The following is a 19,211-nucleotide window of genomic DNA, read 5'->3' as shown; positions in this document are numbered from 1 at the left end:
TTTCGTGTCCTGTTTCTTTCATGTGTTGGTAAAGAGAGGAAGTTTTTTCTTCTTTTTTGACGGCATTCTTGTGTTCTGCGATACGTGCATTTATTCGTCTGTTTGTTTGTCCAATGTACGTGGCTGGGCAGACTTTGCAGGGTATTTCATAGACCCCTTGGTTTTCTAACTGGATTTTATCTTTTGGGTTTCTGAGGATATTGGCTATTTTTTGGTTGGTGCAAAAGGCTGTTTTGATATTGTGTTTATGGAGGATTTTGCTAATTTTATCTGTAGTGCCCTTGATATAAGGAAGGAGGGCCATGCCATTGTTTTCTTCTGTGTCTTGGTTTTTGGGGGGTGTTTCTTTTTGGATTAGCTTCGTAACCCTGTTTTGCTGGTATCCGTTGGCGATTAACACATTTGAGAGATTCTGTAACTCAGTTGTCAAGTGGTCTTTGTCAGCCAGGCGTTTGGTTCTGGAGATGAGAGTCTTGGCTACGGAGTTTATTTGTGCAGGGTGGTGGTGTGATTGTGCATGTAAGTAGCGGTTGGTGTGTGTTTTTTTCCGGTAGATAGTGTGTCCTAGGGAGCCATCAGGTTTTTTGTAGATTAGGACGTCAAGGAAGGGAAGTTGGTTGTTGGCTTCTATTTCCATAGTGAATTGTATTTTGGGGTGTAGGCTGTTGAGATGTGTGAGGAAGCTATCTAGTTTTTCCTTCCCGTGTGGCCAAATTACAAAGGTGTCGTCAACATATCTGAGCCAAAGTTTGGGTTTGTGTTCTGACTTGTCTAAAGCATTGGTTTCAAAGTGTTCCATGTACAGATTTGCGATGACCGGTGAGAGGGGTGATCCCATAGGTGCTCCTTCTATCTGTTTGTATCTTTGTCCATTGTGGATGAAGTACGTGTTGGTTAGGCAGTGGTTGGTCAGGTCCAGGATGTATTCGGGGGGATTGTATTTGTTTTGAATGGCTGTCAAGGCTTCATTAATGGGCACTTGTGTGAAGAGAGATACAACTCAAGTAATCACTCAAGATATCCCTCAAGTAATTAATGAACAAAAGAAGAAAAGGCACATTAACCTGGGAACTTCCTCTCTGCCCAGAACGTTGGAGGCTATACACCACACCCCCTCAACAGTATTTATAGGAACTCAAACACTGAGACCCTGCTCTGTTCTAGTAACAAGAAGCCGAAAGCACCAGCCTGAAGATGACGAGTGAGACCTCGTCGAAACGTCGCCTAGACACCCCAACTCTTACACGGGAAGACACCCGAAGACACCAAAACCTGCATTCCTGTACCCGTGAAAATCTACGAAAGCAAATATATATATATATATATATATATATATATATATATATATATATATATGTAGGTTTTGGTGTCTTCGGGTGTCTTCCCGTGTAAGAGTTGGGGTGTCTAGGCGACGTTTCGACGAGGTCTCACTCGTCATCTTCAGGCTGGTGCTTTCGGCTTCTTGTTACTAGAACAGAGCAGGATCTCAGTGTTTGAGTTCCTATAAATACTGTTGAGGGGGTGTGGTGTATAGCCTCCAACGTTCTGGGCAGAGAGGAAGTTCTTAGGTTAATGTGCCTTTTCTTCTTTTGTTCATTAATTACTTGAGGGATATCTTGAGTGATTACTTGAGTGATATTCTGAGTACCACTTAGGAGGGTCATTAGGTGTGGATTAGTTGCTAAAGCTTTCGTGTCTTGACCTCTTGACCTTGTAAAGAGTTTTTCTGAGAAGATGGCTGTACTGCACTTAGTTGTGCTCTGGCTTGGCTTCGTGTATAGGGGCGAGCTGTGGTTTTGTGCCCTGTGCCAGCCAGATCTGTGTAGGGATTGCAGGGGGGTGCAGCATCCGGAGGTGCCACTATGGTTTGGCTACTGGATGGTGTCTGTAATTTATCTGTGGAGAGGGTCTGGGTTTGGGTCTGGTGTGGTTGATTGGAGATGGCGTTCTGTGTGCCTCTGGTTCTGGTGTCGGTTTTTGTGGGGAGGGCTAATTTCCAGATGTCTGGCAGGCGGGACGTGTCGTCACGCTTGTTCATGTTGTGAGGGTGTTTCTCTATCTCGATGGCTTCCATGATTATTCTCTTGTGGTGATGTTCCATGTTAAAGAGCAATTTGGAATCTGCAAAATTAATTTCGTGTCCTGTTTCTTTCATGTGTTGGTAAAGAGAGGAAGTTTTTTCTTCTTTTTTGACGGCATTCTTGTGTTCTGCGATACGTGCATTTATTCGTCTGTTTGTTTGTCCAATGTACGTGGCTGGGCAGACTTTGCAGGGTATTTCATAGACCCCTTGGTTTTCTAACTGGATTTTATCTTTTGGGTTTCTGAGGATATTGGCTATTTTTTGGTTGGTGCAAAAGGCTGTTTTGATATTGTGTTTATGGAGGATTTTGCTAATTTTATCTGTAGTGCCCTTGATATAAGGAAGGAGGGCCATGCCATTGTTTTCTTCTGTGTCTTGGTTTTTGGGGGGTGTTTCTTTTTGGATTAGCTTCGTAACCCTGTTTTGCTGGTATCCGTTGGCGATTAACACATTTGAGAGATTCTGTAACTCAGTTGTCAAGTGGTCTTTGTCAGCCAGGCGTTTGGTTCTGGAGATGAGAGTCTTGGCTACGGAGTTTATTTGTGCAGGGTGGTGGTGTGATTGTGCATGTAAGTAGCGGTTGGTGTGTGTTTTTTTCCGGTAGATAGTGTATCCCTACACAGATCTGGCTGGCACAGGGCACAAAACCACAGCTCGCCCCTATACACGAAGCCAAGCCAGAGCACAACTAAGTGCAGTACAGCCATCTTCTCAGAAAAACTCTTTACAAGGTCAAGAGGTCAAGACACGAAAGCTTTAGCAACTAATCCACACCTAATGACCCTCCTAAGTGGTACTCAGAATATCACTCAAGTAATCACTCAAGATATCCCTCAAGTAATTAATGAACAAAAGAAGAAAAGGCACATTAACCTAAGAACTTCCTCTCTGCCCAGAACGTTGGAGGCTATACACCACACCCCCTCAACAGTATTTATAGGAACTCAAACACTGAGATCCTGCTCTGTTCTAGTAACAAGAAGCCGAAAGCACCAGCCTGAAGATGACGAGTGAGACCTCGTCGAAACGTCGCCTAGACACCCCAACTCTTACACGGGAAGACACCCGAAGACACCAAAACCTACATTCCTGTACCCGTGAAAATCTACGAAAGCAAATATATATATATATATATATATGTCTTCCATTGTTCAGGGCAAAACACAAAAGTTAGAAATCCACAGTTATTGAAAAGACATGGGGTGGTATTCAGTTAAATTTTACTTGGAGTAGACCCATTGAAAATTAATGTCCGCGACTAAGTCGGTCCATTAATTTCAGTAGGTCTACTAGTTGAATACCACCCTTGAAGTAGGAACGTATTGCAACCAGATTGTAAAACCATCAAATCAGCAGCAGTGATGCTTATTTCACATCATGAATGCTTAGCAAAGAAGGTGTGCTTTGTGTTGCCAGTGAGGAAGCCAGCAAAATGATTTTTTCCTTTCAAAAAAAGTACAAAAAAGTTTTGAACAAGTGGAGGCACTTGCTTTGCTTTCCCAAGATTCTCTCAGAGTCAGAGAACAACTTAAAACTATAGGCAATTGTACTACTAAAAGTTTTGGGGAAAACCTTGCCTCTGATAATGTACCATCAGGTGCCTGGTCTTGTAAGTAACAACAGGTAACTTACACAAGTTTACAGGCATACAAACAAGCTTAAAATTTAAAAGAGAGTGGGAGGTTTTGTGTGCTAAAAAATGCACCTAGCTGCTTTGCAGAAGACTGTCCTCTATATTGTGGCTTCCATTTCTTAGGGGCAGCAGATGTTGTCACCCCCTCAAGATATCTTACGGCATTCTGTTTGCCTGGAACTTAATGGTAGTTGTTGAAAACTGTTTTACTAGTTCATCTGCATAGTCCTGCTCTGATTTCTGTTTCTAGATCTCAGAGTTGAGCTTGCTGGAAATTATTCTCTTGGATCTGAAAGCCTTGACCTCCTAATCCTAGAGGGGCTGGGGGCTGGCTTGGCTGTGGCTATCACACACACAGAGAGAGATTGAGTTCAGGTTGGAATGGTGCAGTCATTTGACCCATGAAGTAGGACTAGTTGTCACCAAATATAGCCCTTGACATCTCTCTCTCACACACAAACACACCCACCCACCAATTATATGGAGGAGGAATGGTCTAAACCAGGGGTCAGCAACCTTTTTTAGACCATGTGGTGGGCTGGACTATATTTTGGGGGGCGGGGGGGAATGAACGAATTCCTATGCCCCACAAATAAGCCATGGATGCATTTTAAATAAAAGCACGCATTCTACTCATGTAAAAACACCAGGTAGGCCCCACAAATAACCCAGAGGTGCATTTTAAATAAAAGGACACATTCTACTCATGTAAAAACATGCTGATTCCCAGACCGTCCGCGGGCTGGATTTAGAAGGCGATAGGGCCGCATCTGGCCCACAGGCCTTAGGTTACCTACCCCTAGTCTAAACTCAAGCCAGACTTGCTTTCCTCTAGTCATTGAATTGAAGCATCATGTCTGAAAGGTTGCTAAGAGAATGCTTGTGTGCACAAGGCAAAAATGGAGTGATTTCTCTATGGATAGCAAATATGATTTTGCTTAATCATAGTCCCATCATTTATCTATTTTTATCTGCTGTTGTTCAGAACCGTACTAAATTTGCCCTAATTTTTATTGCTCTTTTAGATCCGGTATGAGGTCTCCAGGATAAAACAGAAGATGAAAGAATTAGCCAGTCTGCATGACAAGCATTTAAACAGGCCAACTCTGGATGACAGCAGTGAAGAAGAGCACGCAATAGAAATAACTACCCAAGAAATTACACAGGTGCCCATGAGGGGGTTTCTCTTTTCATAAATGAGTCTCGATGTCTTTTTCAGTTCTTGTGCTAGTGTTTTCATTTTTCGATCAGTCAGTGACTGAAATTGCTACTGCAGCTCAGAGGCTAGTTTGCTTTATTTGTTAAATTTATTTGTTATGTTTACCTTCCTTGAAATAGTTTCATTGAGCTCTTGAAGTGGGTTACGAGTGGCTTTGGTTTGCCCTGGGCAAGATAAAGCAACTGACAAATTTAATCAATCAAATCTTTCTTGCTTAGGGAAATTAGCAAAAGCTGTACAGCAACTGCAGTTAAAATATTTATTTGCACAAAGCACCTAAGTGGTTACTGCACTATGATAAGTTTATCGTGTGGCAAATAGTGATCTGAGTTCACCTGTTGTTCCTCCTGCCTGAGATCTGCAGAGAAGGCTTTATGCTCCTCTGAGCCATTAATTGCTTAGGTGAAAGAGAACAAGGTCTCTTTTCAATCCGGCCATCCCTTTATGGAATTTACGTTTAAGGAAACTTTCTTTCCAACCTGTTCTCTGGTTGGTTCTTGTCAGTTTGCAAAGAGATTTCTGCTCTGGAAATCCTTTCCTAATATTGAGCTGGTTCTGATGATTGACTTTGTTGTTTCTAGTTTTTGTGATCTGTTATTGCTGCTCGCCGTTTGCATGGGTTTAATGGCTTTGGAAGGTCTGGGCGAGTAATGTTTTTATACAGGAGTTTGATATGGTGATCTTGTTTTGTTTTGAGTAGCTTTTTGTGGAGAAGGCACCTGATAAATGCCCCAAAGAGAGGCAAGCAACTTCAAGAGAACCAAACAGATTGGTTCTCTTTGATTTAGGCAGACATTCCCAGCCACTTCATTTCCACCATTGTACAATGGGAATAAGCAGGGACTTAGCACACACAATTTACTGTAAGGATAGATTAGGTCTAGGCATTAAAATATTTGCACAATTCATACAACTCTGTAAGTGATAGCTGAATAATAATATTTCAGTTAGAATGCTAATTTCTTAATTGTGTTTTTTTTTAAGAATTGTGCAAATAGAAGGGCTCTTCTACTACTAGAAATTTCTTCTCTTCTGTCTCCCCCCACAAGTTGTTCCACAGGTGTCAGCGAGCAGTCCAGACGTTACACAGCAAGTCTCGAAGCTGCACAGACCAAGAACGGCAGCTTCTGAAGAATGTTGTGTCTTCTTTAGCACAGTCCCTTCAGGACCTGTCTACCAGCTTTAGGCACGGGCAGTCTGACTATCTCAAACGTAAGGAGCTTGTGCCATTTGCTTGCAGAGCACCCTCGATAGATGGTGTTAACAGTTTAACACTGGGCTAGATTAATTTTGCTCCGTTCCTACTAGGCGCTATGTTCATTAGGTAACTAGCACTAATAAGCCTGATTGGGTTGATTAGATTATGGCTATTTTCTTGGGGCTCTGGGAGGAAGCAGGTGAGAAATATTTATTTACCGTATTTTTCGCCCTATAAGACGCACTTTTTTCCCTCCAAAAATGAAAGGGAAATGTGTGTGCGTCCTATGGGGTGAATGCAGGCTCCTTGGCTTCAGCGATAGCAACGCAAAGCTTCCAAAGCCTGCGCTCTGGAGGCTTCTCGTTGCTTTCGCTGAAGCCAGGAGAGTCTGCTCTTTGAGGCTGGCGGTGGGGGAAAGCAGCGCTTCCCCCATCGCCAGCCCCAGAGGATGGGGGGCAGCGGGGAGGCGCGCAACGCCTTCCCACTGCTCTTCAACTCGGCTTTGAGCAGCGCTTCCCCCACCACCAGCCCCAGAGGATGGGGGGGCACAATCTGGGTCGAAAAGCCCGCAGGAGTCGCACGCTCTTCAAAGAGCGCGCCGCTCTTGGGGGCTTTTCCCCAAGGAGGGAGAAGGGACTGACTGGCCGTTTCAGTCCCTTCTCCCTCCTGGTTGAAAAGCCCGCAGGAGTCACGCGCGGCTACTGTGGGCTTTTGCGGGAGGTGGGGGAATTCCCCCACCTCCCGCAAAAGCAGGGAGATGGTCTTGGAGTAGCTCACAGGCTGCAGCCTGTCCGCTGCTTCCAGAGCTGCCGGGGGGGGGATAATATTTTTTTCCTTGATTTCCCCCCCCCCCTGAAAACTAGGTGCGTCCTATAGGGCGAAAAATACGGTATTTGTAAAACACAGTCGCCACTTCTGTTTCAGTTTTGGGGAACGGGGACGGGTAATTTCTCAACTTACCAAAGTTTGCATTTGTTAAGCAATGCTGAGTACGCTTTAATAAATGTTTCATTTATAGTCACGGGGTTTTTTTCTTGCTCCTGCAGGTATGAAGAATCGAGAAGAGAGATCCAAACATTTCTTTGACACTTCAGTTCCCCTTATGGATGATGGTGAGGACACAACACTATACGATCGGGTAAGTGCAGGAACTGTTAAAGATGAATAATGATTGTTTTTGAAAAGGCGGTGTTTTAATTTTCATCCAGTAGAACAAATGGAGTGTTGTTGTTTCTAAAAACAAATGAATGGCAGTCCGATATCTGTTTGGCAGTTGATCTTTCTATGTGTCCCTGACTTTGGTGGTGGGGAAAGAGATTTAAGTTAATGAGTTGCCATTTGTAACAACCAGGCCATCCTACTATAGCAGGTGTGGAGAACCTTGGCACCCCCAGATGTTGCTGAACTAAATCTCTCATCAGGGAACTGAGATCTTTTGCCAGCCTTTCTGCCAAAGGTTCTGAAAGGAAAAGATGTGCTTGCTCTGGATTTTTAAACCATTGTATTTCTACTGGTTTCTTAGTCGGGACCCACGAATGAGTCATACCTGGGCCTGAGCGGGGGTGGCCCAATATCACCATTGCAATTTTATTTATTTATTTTAAGAAAAAAGAGAGAATGGACATGTATGATTTTTTTTAAAAAAAAAAGTTTGGTGATATGTTGTAGGTTGGGGTCAAAAGAGAATAAGAATTTGTCAAAGACGATTGAGTTAGATTAGATATCACGTCCCCCCTCTTGCTTTTGGTATTTGTAAAATTGTGGGATATTAGCATATTTACACTCAATATCTTTTCTTTTCTTTTTTAATAAGGGTTTTACAGATGACCAGCTAGTATTAGTGGAACAAAACACAGTGTTGGTGGAAGAACGGGAGCGAGAAATCCGACAAATTGTACAGTCCATTTCTGATCTCAATGAAATTTTTAGGGACTTGGGATCCATGATAGTGGAACAGGTATGTGTCTCTAAGGTTCTGCTATGTTACTTGCGTCATATGACGCTCCCTTGCATGGAAGCTCCTTCCCTGCCCATAGATGTGCACAGAGCAACAGGTGTATTTTTCTATAGAGGAGGAGACAGTGCCACTCTGTGTAATGACATACTTTCCTAAATACCTGCAGCACAAGCTTTATTGTGATGAAAACAGAAAGTTTAAATATTATGGCCCAACCAAAATTTTGCCAGCCACATCCTTTGATTTCTTGTACAATATCCCTTTAATAATGAGCGTGCGTTCCTCTTTTCAGGGTACAGTTCTGGATAGGATTGACTACAATGTTGAACAATCATGTGTTAAAACAGAAGAAGGGTTGAAACAGCTACATAAGGTAAGGACAAAGTGTCTTCCAATCTCCGTCAGTACTGATTCTGTCTAGGAACGGCCATGAAAGACCAGGAAGAAGCTTGAGGCAAGGGGTCTCTCTCTATGGCAGTCTGTTTTTCATGGGGTTTCAACAGGTAGTTTAGACGAACAGGATGCAATCAGCTTAAAGTGAGCGATACTGGACAGTGATTTCACAGCTGGCTCCTGGCCGCAACTGAACACGTAGCTTTCAGATGCTGGCAACGTAGCAAGCTGGTTCGCATGTCACATCAAACCATACTTGGTAACAAACTATGGCTTAATGTCTCTTAAGCAGAGACATCACCTTGCCAACAAAGGTCCGTATAGTAAAAGCCATGGTTTTCCCAGTAGTGATGTATGGAAGTGAGAGCTGGACCATAAAGAAGGCTGACCGCCGAAGAATTGATGCTTTTGAAATATGGTGCTGGAAGAGACTCTTGAGAGTCCCATGGACTGCAAGAAGATCAAACCTATCCATTCTGAAGGAAATCAGCCCTGAGTGCTCACTGGAAGGACAGATCCTGAAACTCAGGCTCCAATACTTTCGCCACCTCATGAGAAGAGAAGACTCCCTGGAAAAGACCCTGATGTTGGGAAAGATGGAGGGCACAAGGAGAAGGGGACGACAGAGGATGAGATGGTTGGACAGTGTTCTCAAAGCTACCAGCATGAGTTTGACCAAACTATGGGAGGCAGTGGAAGACAGGAGTGCCTGGCGAGCTCTGGTCCAGGGGGTCACGAAGAGTCAGACACAACTAAATGACTAAACAACAAAAACAACAACATGGCTTAATGTGAATATTTGTGCATACTGCTGAAAAGTTCTCATTTCTCTCCTCCTGTGTTCCTGCTGCCACTGTGCCTACAGGGAAGTGAGCCCAGGGTCTGAACCTGGGCTTGTAGCTTATTTTCTTCAAGCAAACAAGAAGTAATAAGTGGAGAACTTTGAGCCTGTGTCCAGACATCACAACAAGCCAGGGCTGTGGGTTGTTTCCTGGCATTAAGGGAGCAACGCAGCAACATTAAATCATGGTTGGTTTTACGCTATGGCTTAATGTAACATATCAGTCAGTCCTGCAAGTTAAGTTATGACTTTTAGATAGCACTTACACCACCTGCATCTCTTGAGGAAGCCTTTTTTGCAAAATGGATCCTCTCTCCGTTTATTTACTTTTGTCAGCTTGTATTGTCTCAGCCTGAGCTAGGCGTGTTGCAAGGATAAACATGGAGTAACCATCGTGTAGGTTGTGCTGGGATCAAATAGTGGAGTGAAAAATGTGGTCAATCAGACCTGGGATGCAAACTTCACTATATAATCAGAATATATTTAGGCTGCAATCCCATGCATGCTTACCCAGAAGTAAGTCCCATTGAAGCAAAAACAAAAAAAAAGCCGTCTTTCCTTATAACACAGTTCTTGTATAATAAAACATGTCAAGTCAACATAAAATCTAAGTTGTAAAGTTAGCAAGATAATGATTGTTAGGTAAAACTGCCAGGTTTTTTGTTCTTCACTATGTACATCTCAAGGGACACAGGTGGCACTGTGGGTTAAACCACAGAGCCTAGGGCTTGCCGATCAGAAGGTCGGCGGTTCGAATCCCTGCAACAGGGTGAGCTCCCATTGCTCAGTCCCTGCTCCTGCCAACCAAGCAGTTCGAAAGCACGTCAAAGTGCAAGTAGATAAATAGGTACCGCTCCGGCGGGAAGGTGAACGGCGTTTCCGTGCCCTGCTCTGGTTCGCCAGAAGCGGCTGAGTCATGCTGGCCACATGACCCGGAAGCTGTACGCCGGCTCCCTCGGCCATTAAAGCAAGATGAGCGCCACAACCCCAGAGTCAGTCACGACTGGACCTAATGGTCAGGGGTCCCTTTACCTTTATGTACATCTCGCTAGCATGAGTTACATATGATACATTTGAGTGATGGCTTACATTACCCCTGATGCTGAAAGCAAGTTCGAAATAATTGCAGTATCTACATGGAGGAACCTACATTAAATTTGCTCTGTTGTTTTTGTTTTTTTTCAGGGTCAGTGCACTGAATTCTCTTTTCTTTTATCCACAGGCTGAGCAATACCAAAAGAAGAATCGGAAGATGCTTGTCATTGTCATTTTGTTTGTAATAGTAGTTGTCCTTATCATTGTTCTCATTGCTGTCAAATTTCGCTAGGTAGCACTCCTGTGATGTTTTCCTTTCTCTGTGTTTGTACGTTTTGGGAGGTGGGGGTGTTGTGCTTTTCCTCCCCCCGCCTTTTCTTTTTTGTTTGTTTCTTACTGATGCAAGTGGTTGAGCCTCTCACTCTGGAAAGCTGCTTTTTGAATGAATGTAGAAGCCCTGGTGGTGCAAAGTCTGTGCAATGTTTCTGGAGGAAAAAACAAAAACCCTTTCTGTTTTACATGCTAAATGACTGCACAGGTAGTGGTTTGCAAAAATGCGGGCAAAAATTATTGGGAATTTTGAGAAATGCTCCCAAACTAGGCATCTGGTTATTTATCCAGGATGTAGAACACTTAAAATGCATCTTTAAAATTAAGTTGCGGCCTGAAATGTTTCAGAAAAGCATCATAATTTAGTTGTATCGAGAACCCAATAGTGTTGTTTGCCAACATTTATGTTACGGTTAATCTTAGGTTTTTGTGAGCTGCCTAGGTTTCTTTTTGGACACAATACCAAAAACTATGGGTTGGTGGTAAAACTGCCTTAAACGTAAGAAGTGTTTGATTTTAACTAGTTTTCCTCCAGATTTAAGACCTGTGTAGACTTAGTGAAAGTGAAACACTTTTTAAAACAGCAGATAATTCATATCATGTGACTTGAGTGGTATTTAGCAGTGTAAATATAACACCCAAACCATAATGAGTGCAACAGAAATTTTAAATTATTTTCTTGGCTTCAAATAATCCAGAATGTGCTTCTTCTCTCCCTGCCTTGCCCTTGCCCTAAACTGATTTATGCACTGTTGTTGTTCTACTACATATATTTTGGAATATTTGAATATTAAGGCCACAGCTGGAAGGAAATCTTTTGCATCTCCTCTCCTCCTCCTCTCCCCTGACCCCAAATCTTTATCCACTATCATGTGAGCATCGGTGGTGACAGCCTCCATCCCCTACTTCCAGATACTGAATTGGAAAAGGGATGGTGGTTTTTCAAACATGTAGCTTAAATCAGATGAAATAAGCTAACCGATGCATATATCGGAATCATGAATCTGAATAGAAGAACTTTTGTCCTCTGTCGGGCTGTGGAAAAGCCTCAAGAGAAACTGGGGTCAACAGCTGTGATTTAAAATGCTGTGCTGGTTCCTCTAATGCAGATGGCAGCTCTGCTAAGGGAGCAGTTTTTAGCAGTTTTAACTGGATCCTAAAAGTCCTGGGCAACTTTAGGTGCCTTCGCTTCATTCCTTTGTTGTTGTTGTTGTTTTTTAAAAGATACCATTCCTTTTGTGAATAATTTATTTAAAGCTTGTGGGGTTGCATCTCTGCCAGTGTTTTGCAGTCACTGTGATCTTGTCCGTGCCCTCTGCACCTCACCTTTCCCCCAGCTTTTTGCACCACTCAGATTTCTTTGTAGAACAATGGAAACAATAAAGAGACTCTTGCCTTGATCCACACCAGGATTAAGCCTGCTGGTTAGAACAGAGGATAATGTCCCCCTAGGAATAGCTCCTGAAAAAATTATCTGAAATGAAGAGGTGCAGTATAGGGCTATAAAATGAGCCCAGTCTTAACAAGCTACATCTTCATGATGGGACAGTATAACTAAAGAGCATGGCACTGGTGGTGAATGGTGGCTGCTGTCAAGGCCTGTACTTCCTGCTTTTCAGACAATTCAATATATGACATGACACCACAAAACGCTGGGAACTAGAATTGCATCAGTGAATAGCTAGTTTGCCCACCTTGCAGAAATGTGTTGATGCTTTCATAGCTGGGTGTTGTTGCAGCTGTACCAGACCTACTGCTTAAAAACCTCCCAAGGAGGAGAGCCCACCACCTCCCGAGGGAGACGGTTCCACTGTTGAACAGTTCTTACTGTTAAAAAATTCTTCATCATGTTGAGTAGGAATCCCCTTTCTTGTAACTTGAATCCATTGGTTCAGGTCCTACCCTCTGGAGCAGGAGAAAACAAGCTTGCTCCATCTTCCATGTGACAGCCCTTGAGATATTTGAAGATGGCTATCACATCTCCTCTTAGTCTCCTCTTCTCCCGGCTAAATATACCCAGCTCCTTCAACCATTCCTCATAAGGCTTGTTTTCCAGACCCTTGATCATCGTGGTCACCCTCCTATGCACACATTCCAGCTTATCCATATCCTTCCTAAATTGTGGTGTGCAGAATTGGACACAATATTCCAGGTTTGGTCTAACCAAGGCAGAATAGAGCTGTACTATGACTTCCCTTGCTCTGGACGCTATACTTCTGTTGATGCAACCTGGAATAGCTTTCTTTTGCTGCTGCATCACACTGTTGACTCATGAAGCTTGTGGTCCACTAAGACCTCTAGATCCTTGTCCCCCATCTTATATTCCTGCCTAAGTGTACAGCCTTACCTTTGTCCCTATTTAATTCATTTTGTTCATTTTGGCCCAGTTCTCTAATCTGCTATAAGGGCATCTTAATGACCTAATGATCCCAATTCTATCTTCTGTGGCATTAGCTACTCCTCTGAGTTTGGGGTCATCTGCAAATATGATGAGCATCCTCTCAATTCCTTCATTTATAAAGATGTTGAACAACAACGAGCCCAGGATAGAACCCTGTGACAACCAACTTGTCACCTTTTCCCTGGATTATGAGGAACTATTCGGTTGATTGAACTGAATAGTGCTTTGAACTCTTCCAGCTTTGATTCTCTGTCTGGACTATACCACTTCTAACCATAGGAGATAGGGGGTGGCTCACACGATTGAATGCTTCTTTCTATTAAACAAAAAATCTCCACAAATAGAAAGCTAGATACTAGGGAGAAGGCAAGATTTGCACCTTTCTCTTTGATGCTTAGTTTTCTGCAGGTGGGGATTTTTGTTTAGCTTAAGCCTTATCTAGGATTGCCATACACCCAAATTTCCCGGACATAAGCAGGATTTGGTCATCGGAAACAGTGTCCAGGCGGAAATCGCTGAAATGTCTGGGGAAATCCAGACATATGGCAACCCATGTTGGAAGTGTAGTTTTTGAAGAATTTCCTTAAAAATAGCTCAAAAACTTTTGTGTCCGGATATTTACATTTTGAAATATGGCAGCCCTAGCCATATCAGTCTTAGATGAATTGGTGTAGCCAGGACCCAGGTTTACAACCTCTGAATTAAATTAAAATCATGAACAATCCAACATAGTGCTTTCTCTTCCTTCCTAGTTCCTTCATTTTTTTCCTTTGCCCAAATTTGACATGATGGTGTTGAAATGGTCCATAAACAATTTGCTACTGTCAATTCAAACCCTAGAACACATCTAGTGTCTGCCTGTACAAAAGTTCTCCATAATGTGACCCACTGTGCCAGCATTGATAAGATTATCATTTTATATAGCACCGTTCATGTATATTAGGGGCGAATAATCTTCTTTTTTTCTGCCTGAAAGCTCTGCTTCCTACTGGGCAACATTGCCAGGGACATATGTCAACAGCGGGTGCAGTAAGAGGCAAGGGCACAAATGTAAATTTTAACCTTTGTACAGTTGGCTAGTTTATTCTCCACCCAGGCAAGCAAAAGGCATTGTCCATGTTCAATTGCAAAAGCACTTGGATGTGAAGCAAGGTAGTGAGAGGTATGCCCCAGGGGTAGTTCCAAGGGCCAGACAGAGGTGCATTTGGCCCCCGGAGTGTTGTTTTCCCACGCTCGATGTGGCTGCTGGCTTACGGAATAAACGAATAGCTTTCTGCTTCAAGAAATGTACAGTCTCTAAGCTTTGACAATGCAGAGAGAATGAGGACTAAGGTAACAGCCGATGAATGTGAACCAGCGCAACTGCATGTACTTTAGACTCACTGTTTCCAAACTCTGAAAGGCAGCCAGGAATTGCTGAAATGTTCCTCAAATCCAAACGCTGATGGGGCAGAAGGAAGAACGACAAATAACTTCTCCAGCCACGGGGTTGCAGAATAATACCTGAAACGCTGTCGCAACAATAGCTGGCAAATGGCATGTATTATTCCAGACCGTTTTTCATTCATCTGCCTGGCTTAAAATTCAAAGCCTTCTGCTTATAAATACAGACAGGAAAAAGTGGGCAGCAAGCATATTTTGGGGGTAGCAGTTTTAAATCTATTTCACTGCCATCCTCAAAGAACCCTGTGAAGACAAGCTAATGACAGGCCTACTCAGAGCAAATTTGTTTAAATTAACAGGCATTGCTAACTTAAAATTAATAATTGGTTGGATGCAACTCAGTGCTTTTAGTATACCTAGAGCTGTACATGTGCTTTTTGAGTCTTATCATTTCGTGGTTATAATATGAAGTCTCACATCAGGACACTTATGTTTCCCTTTTGCGAGAATCTGTTTCACAGAACAAAACCCAGGTGGGAAGCATCTGATAAAGTCTTTATTATTGTTAGCATACCCATCCTGCCTAAAAATGTGTGATTTTTTTTTAAAAAAAGAAATGCCATATCTGGCGCAGAATAAATCATACAAAGTAAATGGATGCAAATTTTGCTTAACTTCCGTTTCATATATAGTGCCTAAAAAGCAAACCAAGCTCTCAGAATTTTTTTTGATTTTTTTTTTTAAATAACAGGCTGTAGAAGCTAGGAAGGGGGTAAAAAAGTAAATCATATGGGAGAAAGCTTGAGCAAAGATACTAATATTTAAAATGGTTTTCCCCCTCCAAGATGGTTGTGGATAAAGCAAGGCAGATCAGGTGTGGGGAGAAGGAGGGCACCCTAACTGTAAGGAAAAATTAATGCTTTGTGGATGCAGGATTTAAATGTGTGTGGGACATTTGTTTTCGTGAAGACACAGCCCTGCATAGGCATATCTCTCAAGACACTAGAACAAAATCTTATCTTCAGCCAGCAGAGCTTCCCAAGGCTGTTGGGAAATCCTTCTGAGGTTCTATTTGTATATTGTACTTTACCCATTTGTAAATGTCTAGTGCACTGTGTTTTCTGAAGGTTAACACAAATCCTCAATTGCTCTGAGAACCATTAACTTGATTGGGACAATTTCTGAGGACTCAAATGTAATATATGTACATTCCAAAGGGGTTTCAGACCTGAGGTTCCTTCTATTCATCCATCATAGTTTCTGTGTCAGATGACTGTAGTCTGAGAGGAATAAAGTTCTATTTAATATTATTTATTTATTGAAATTCAGTAACATTGTCGAAGTCATTTTCTACCGCTTTTAACATGCTTTCTTTCATGCCAGCCGTATTCTAGGTACTGTAACACAAGTGTGACATTGGTCAGACAAGTACAGTAGGCTTATAGTTCACAGTGGATGGGTGGAAAAGACCAGGGAGACAACAGTGAAGTCTAAGATTAACAAATGAATTGGCAGAGATTTGACAGTGATTGTCATGCCTGATTGTGGCTGTGCCTCTTTTTTGTGGACCTTTGTACAATTAAGGGGACATCATAAACTTTTATAGGATGTTTTCTCTAAACTTCTGCAATGTTTCATGTATCTCCTTCTTGGCTATGCCTCAACGATATTGTTCTTTGAAGAAGAAGAAACTATTCAGTTTTTATATCTAAAAAAGGTGAGGTGAGGATCACATATTTTCTAATTACAACTTGAAAGCTGAGACTCTGAATTACCTGCTGTACTAGCTGGGGCAGAGGAAGCATTAAATTATATGTGCTTATATGTATGTACATATGTCCTTCACTCTTATCATGAAAACAAATCAAACTTTTTAAAAAGAGTTTCAGAATTGCTCTGAAGTTTCAGAGAGATGACATGTTATTGATGTAATAAACACTGGCCAATAGATGCCCATCACAACTGGTCTTTTCATGGTATAATTTTTAAGAGGTTGCAGGGAGGAAAATGTGCTCTTAGGGCAGTGCAAGTGATTTCAAATTACGCCTGCCATGTTTACAATATTACATCAGTTTTCAACCTAAATAAATGTCATCTGCTGGGTCTGCCTCTTTTTAACATTGAGAGAGGATAAAATGGGAAAAGCCCCATTTACAGATGCTTAATAGGGCAAGGTTTGAGAACCTCTGCTGGGTGTTCTTCCAGGCATTTAATATACCGTATTTTTCGCTCTATAAGACGCACCAGACAATAAGACGCACCTAGTTTTTGGAGGAGAAAAACAAGGAAAAAAATATTCTGAATCCCAGAAGCCAGAACAGCAAGAGGGATCGCTGCGCAGTGAAAGCAGCAATCCCTCTTGCTGTTCTGGCTTCTGGGATAGCTGCGCAGCATGCATTCGCTCCATAAGACGCACACACATTTCCCCTTCCTTTTTAGGAGGGAAAAAGTGAGTCTTATAGAGCAAAAAATACGGTATATATTAAAAACTATACATCTTAAACTTGCTTAAATTTGTGCCTCCGTGAAGGACGGAATTGCCATATACGTTATTTAACGAAGAAATAATAGTCACAGGATACTATAGAAGACCAGTGTATATGAAGCATCCCTTACATTTTAAGGCTTGTTTAATTTTGTTTTCATAATATTAAGGGAAGGCATCCTAGCTCAGAGCAGATATGGGCCATTTTTCTCTGTTTCAGGCATACTTTCTTTCACAGCTCTTTTGTGACCTCACTGGTCCCAGAACCGCACTAGGAGCTCTGCATGGCCAAAACTTTTTCCCAGTGTTAGGGAAGCTTATGTACAAACCTTGTACAGGAAATATTCCTCAGCACAGGTTCCAGTGCTTTGTACAAAGCTTACCCAGATCCTTTTACAGTAATGAGAGAAACCTTGCCTGTACAAAATCCTGTACAGCATATAACTTAAGAATACTCTCAGGCTTTTTTGCATTTCAATCTTTGCATTGAAAGTGAATGTTCAGTTCTGTGGCTCACCCTACAGGAAACAATGAGGCGGCAACATTACTGGGAAGACTCTGTTCTTCAATGCCCCACTGTGTACGAACTCCAGCAGAAGCCGGTGTTGATTGTTGTCATGGCCGTATACTGTAACTGCCGCCTGAATCTATGCCATATATAACAGAAGGGACCTCACGTCTTGCCCAACTATGTACAGTATATTTTCTTCCACTTCTGTGAAACAATTTGTAATGTATGAATAAACCATCAAATCTCCAGTGTGGTGTGCGAAATGTTGAATTGCCTTGAAAATCCTCTTAGATTAGTGGCTCGCAAACGTCTCGAACAGAGGAAGCTCTCTTATAGCAGGTCAGCTTCTTTGCCCATTTATCCCTGCTGTTGTCTATTTTGGCTCACAATTCTCCAGTACTGGGGCCAGATATCTTTCCCCATTCTTGCCACTGGGTTCCTTTTTAGTTGGAAGTGCCTAAGATTGAATTCGGGACCTTCTGCATATGAAGAAAGCTAGCATAGCTTCTTATTAAGAGGATCCATATGTTAAATTTCCCCCAGTCTGCTTGGTTTCTGCCTGTCTTAAACATCATTCCACTTAGCATCTTGCTAGTTTGGATTTTCTCCCAAACTGCTGCTCCTAACAGTGCAGAAAACCTTATGGAGCTGCTATGGAGAGCCAGTGTGGTGTAGTGGTTAAGAGCGGTACTCTCGTAATCTGGGGAACCGGGTTCGCGTCTCCGCTCCTCCACATGCAGCTGCTGGGTGACCTTGGGCGGGCCAGTCACACTTCTTTGAAATCTCTCAGCCCCACTCACCTCACAGAGTGTTTGTTGTGGGGGAGGAAGGGAAAGGAGAATGTTAGCCGCTTTGAGACTCCATAGGGTAGTGATAAAGCGGGATATCAAATCCAAACTCTTCTACTGTCAACAGGTGTGAGCCCAAAGCCTCTGTGGTCTAACAGGAGTGCAGTAGTTTCAGATGCTTTCTTGATTCCTGGGGAACTGGTTCTTACACCATCCTGCCCTAGTATGTCTTGCATATATGCCTTTTCACTCTGGACTGACTATAAACAGACATGACTTCTGCAGCTAGAGACAATGCATCTCTCAGCTACAAAAAGTTCAGGCGATTAATTTCTAGTCCTCATGATATCTTTGTAGCCTATCCATGCTGTCTCATCAGACGACTGCTCTTTCTCCTTTCCATGTAGAAAAAAAAGTGAAGGGGGTAGTATATCCTTTTTTAAAGCACATGGAAGGAACAGAAGTTGACTCCATCTTGTATTTAGTGGTGCAGAGCAGCGCAGTGGTTACAGGAGAAATCTTAAGAAGTCAATGCAGCGAAATAATTCATTCAATTACTAGAACCTAAGTCAGCCTTCCTCAACCTTGGCCCTCCAGATGTTTTTGGCCTACAACTCCCATGATCCCTAGCTAGCAGGACCAGTGGTCAGGGATGATGGGAAGTGTAGTCTCAAAGCATCTGGAGGGCCGAGGTTGAGGAAGCCTGACCTAAGTGAATGGTCAGTTATCCTAGTTTACTCTCTCTTGACCAAAGCACTGGTCTCTGGAACAAGATAGGGTGGGCATTAGACCAGGGACATCCACCTTCACTCAGCCATAAAGCTCAGGTTAGCCTACCTTACGCCGAAGAATTGATGCTTTTGAAGTATGGTGCTGGAGGAGACTCTTGAGAGTCCCATGGACTGCAAGAAGATCAAACCTCTCCATTCTGAAGGAAATCAGCCCTGAGTGCTC

The 19,211-nt window shown here is 42.6% G+C and overlaps 1 protein-coding gene across 3 annotated transcripts in view; it reads left to right on the top strand.

Moving 5' to 3' along the window:
• Positions 1 to 12,098, top strand: part of STX16 (syntaxin 16) — a 30,770-nt gene extending 18,672 nt beyond the window's left edge. For all 3 annotated transcript variants that reach the window (XM_081196619.1, XM_081196620.1, XM_081196621.1), the window contains 6 exons: positions 4,742 to 4,882; positions 5,985 to 6,147; positions 7,180 to 7,271; positions 7,947 to 8,090; positions 8,383 to 8,463; positions 10,547 to 12,098. In XM_081196619.1, coding sequence (XP_081052745.1) covers positions 4,742 to 4,882; positions 5,985 to 6,147; positions 7,180 to 7,271; positions 7,947 to 8,090; positions 8,383 to 8,463; positions 10,547 to 10,651 — 726 coding nt within the window. In that variant the 3' untranslated portion in view covers positions 10,652 to 12,098. The remainder of the gene's footprint in view (positions 1 to 4,741; positions 4,883 to 5,984; positions 6,148 to 7,179; positions 7,272 to 7,946; positions 8,091 to 8,382; positions 8,464 to 10,546) is intronic.
• Positions 12,099 to 19,211: the final 7,113 nt, after the last annotated feature.

The sequence above is a fragment of the Podarcis bocagei genome, assembly GCF_964188305.1.
Source record: "Podarcis bocagei genome assembly, chromosome: 5".
Classification (NCBI taxonomy): domain Eukaryota; kingdom Metazoa; phylum Chordata; class Lepidosauria; order Squamata; family Lacertidae; genus Podarcis; species Podarcis bocagei.
This window is presented reverse-complemented; position numbering and strand designations above follow the sequence as displayed.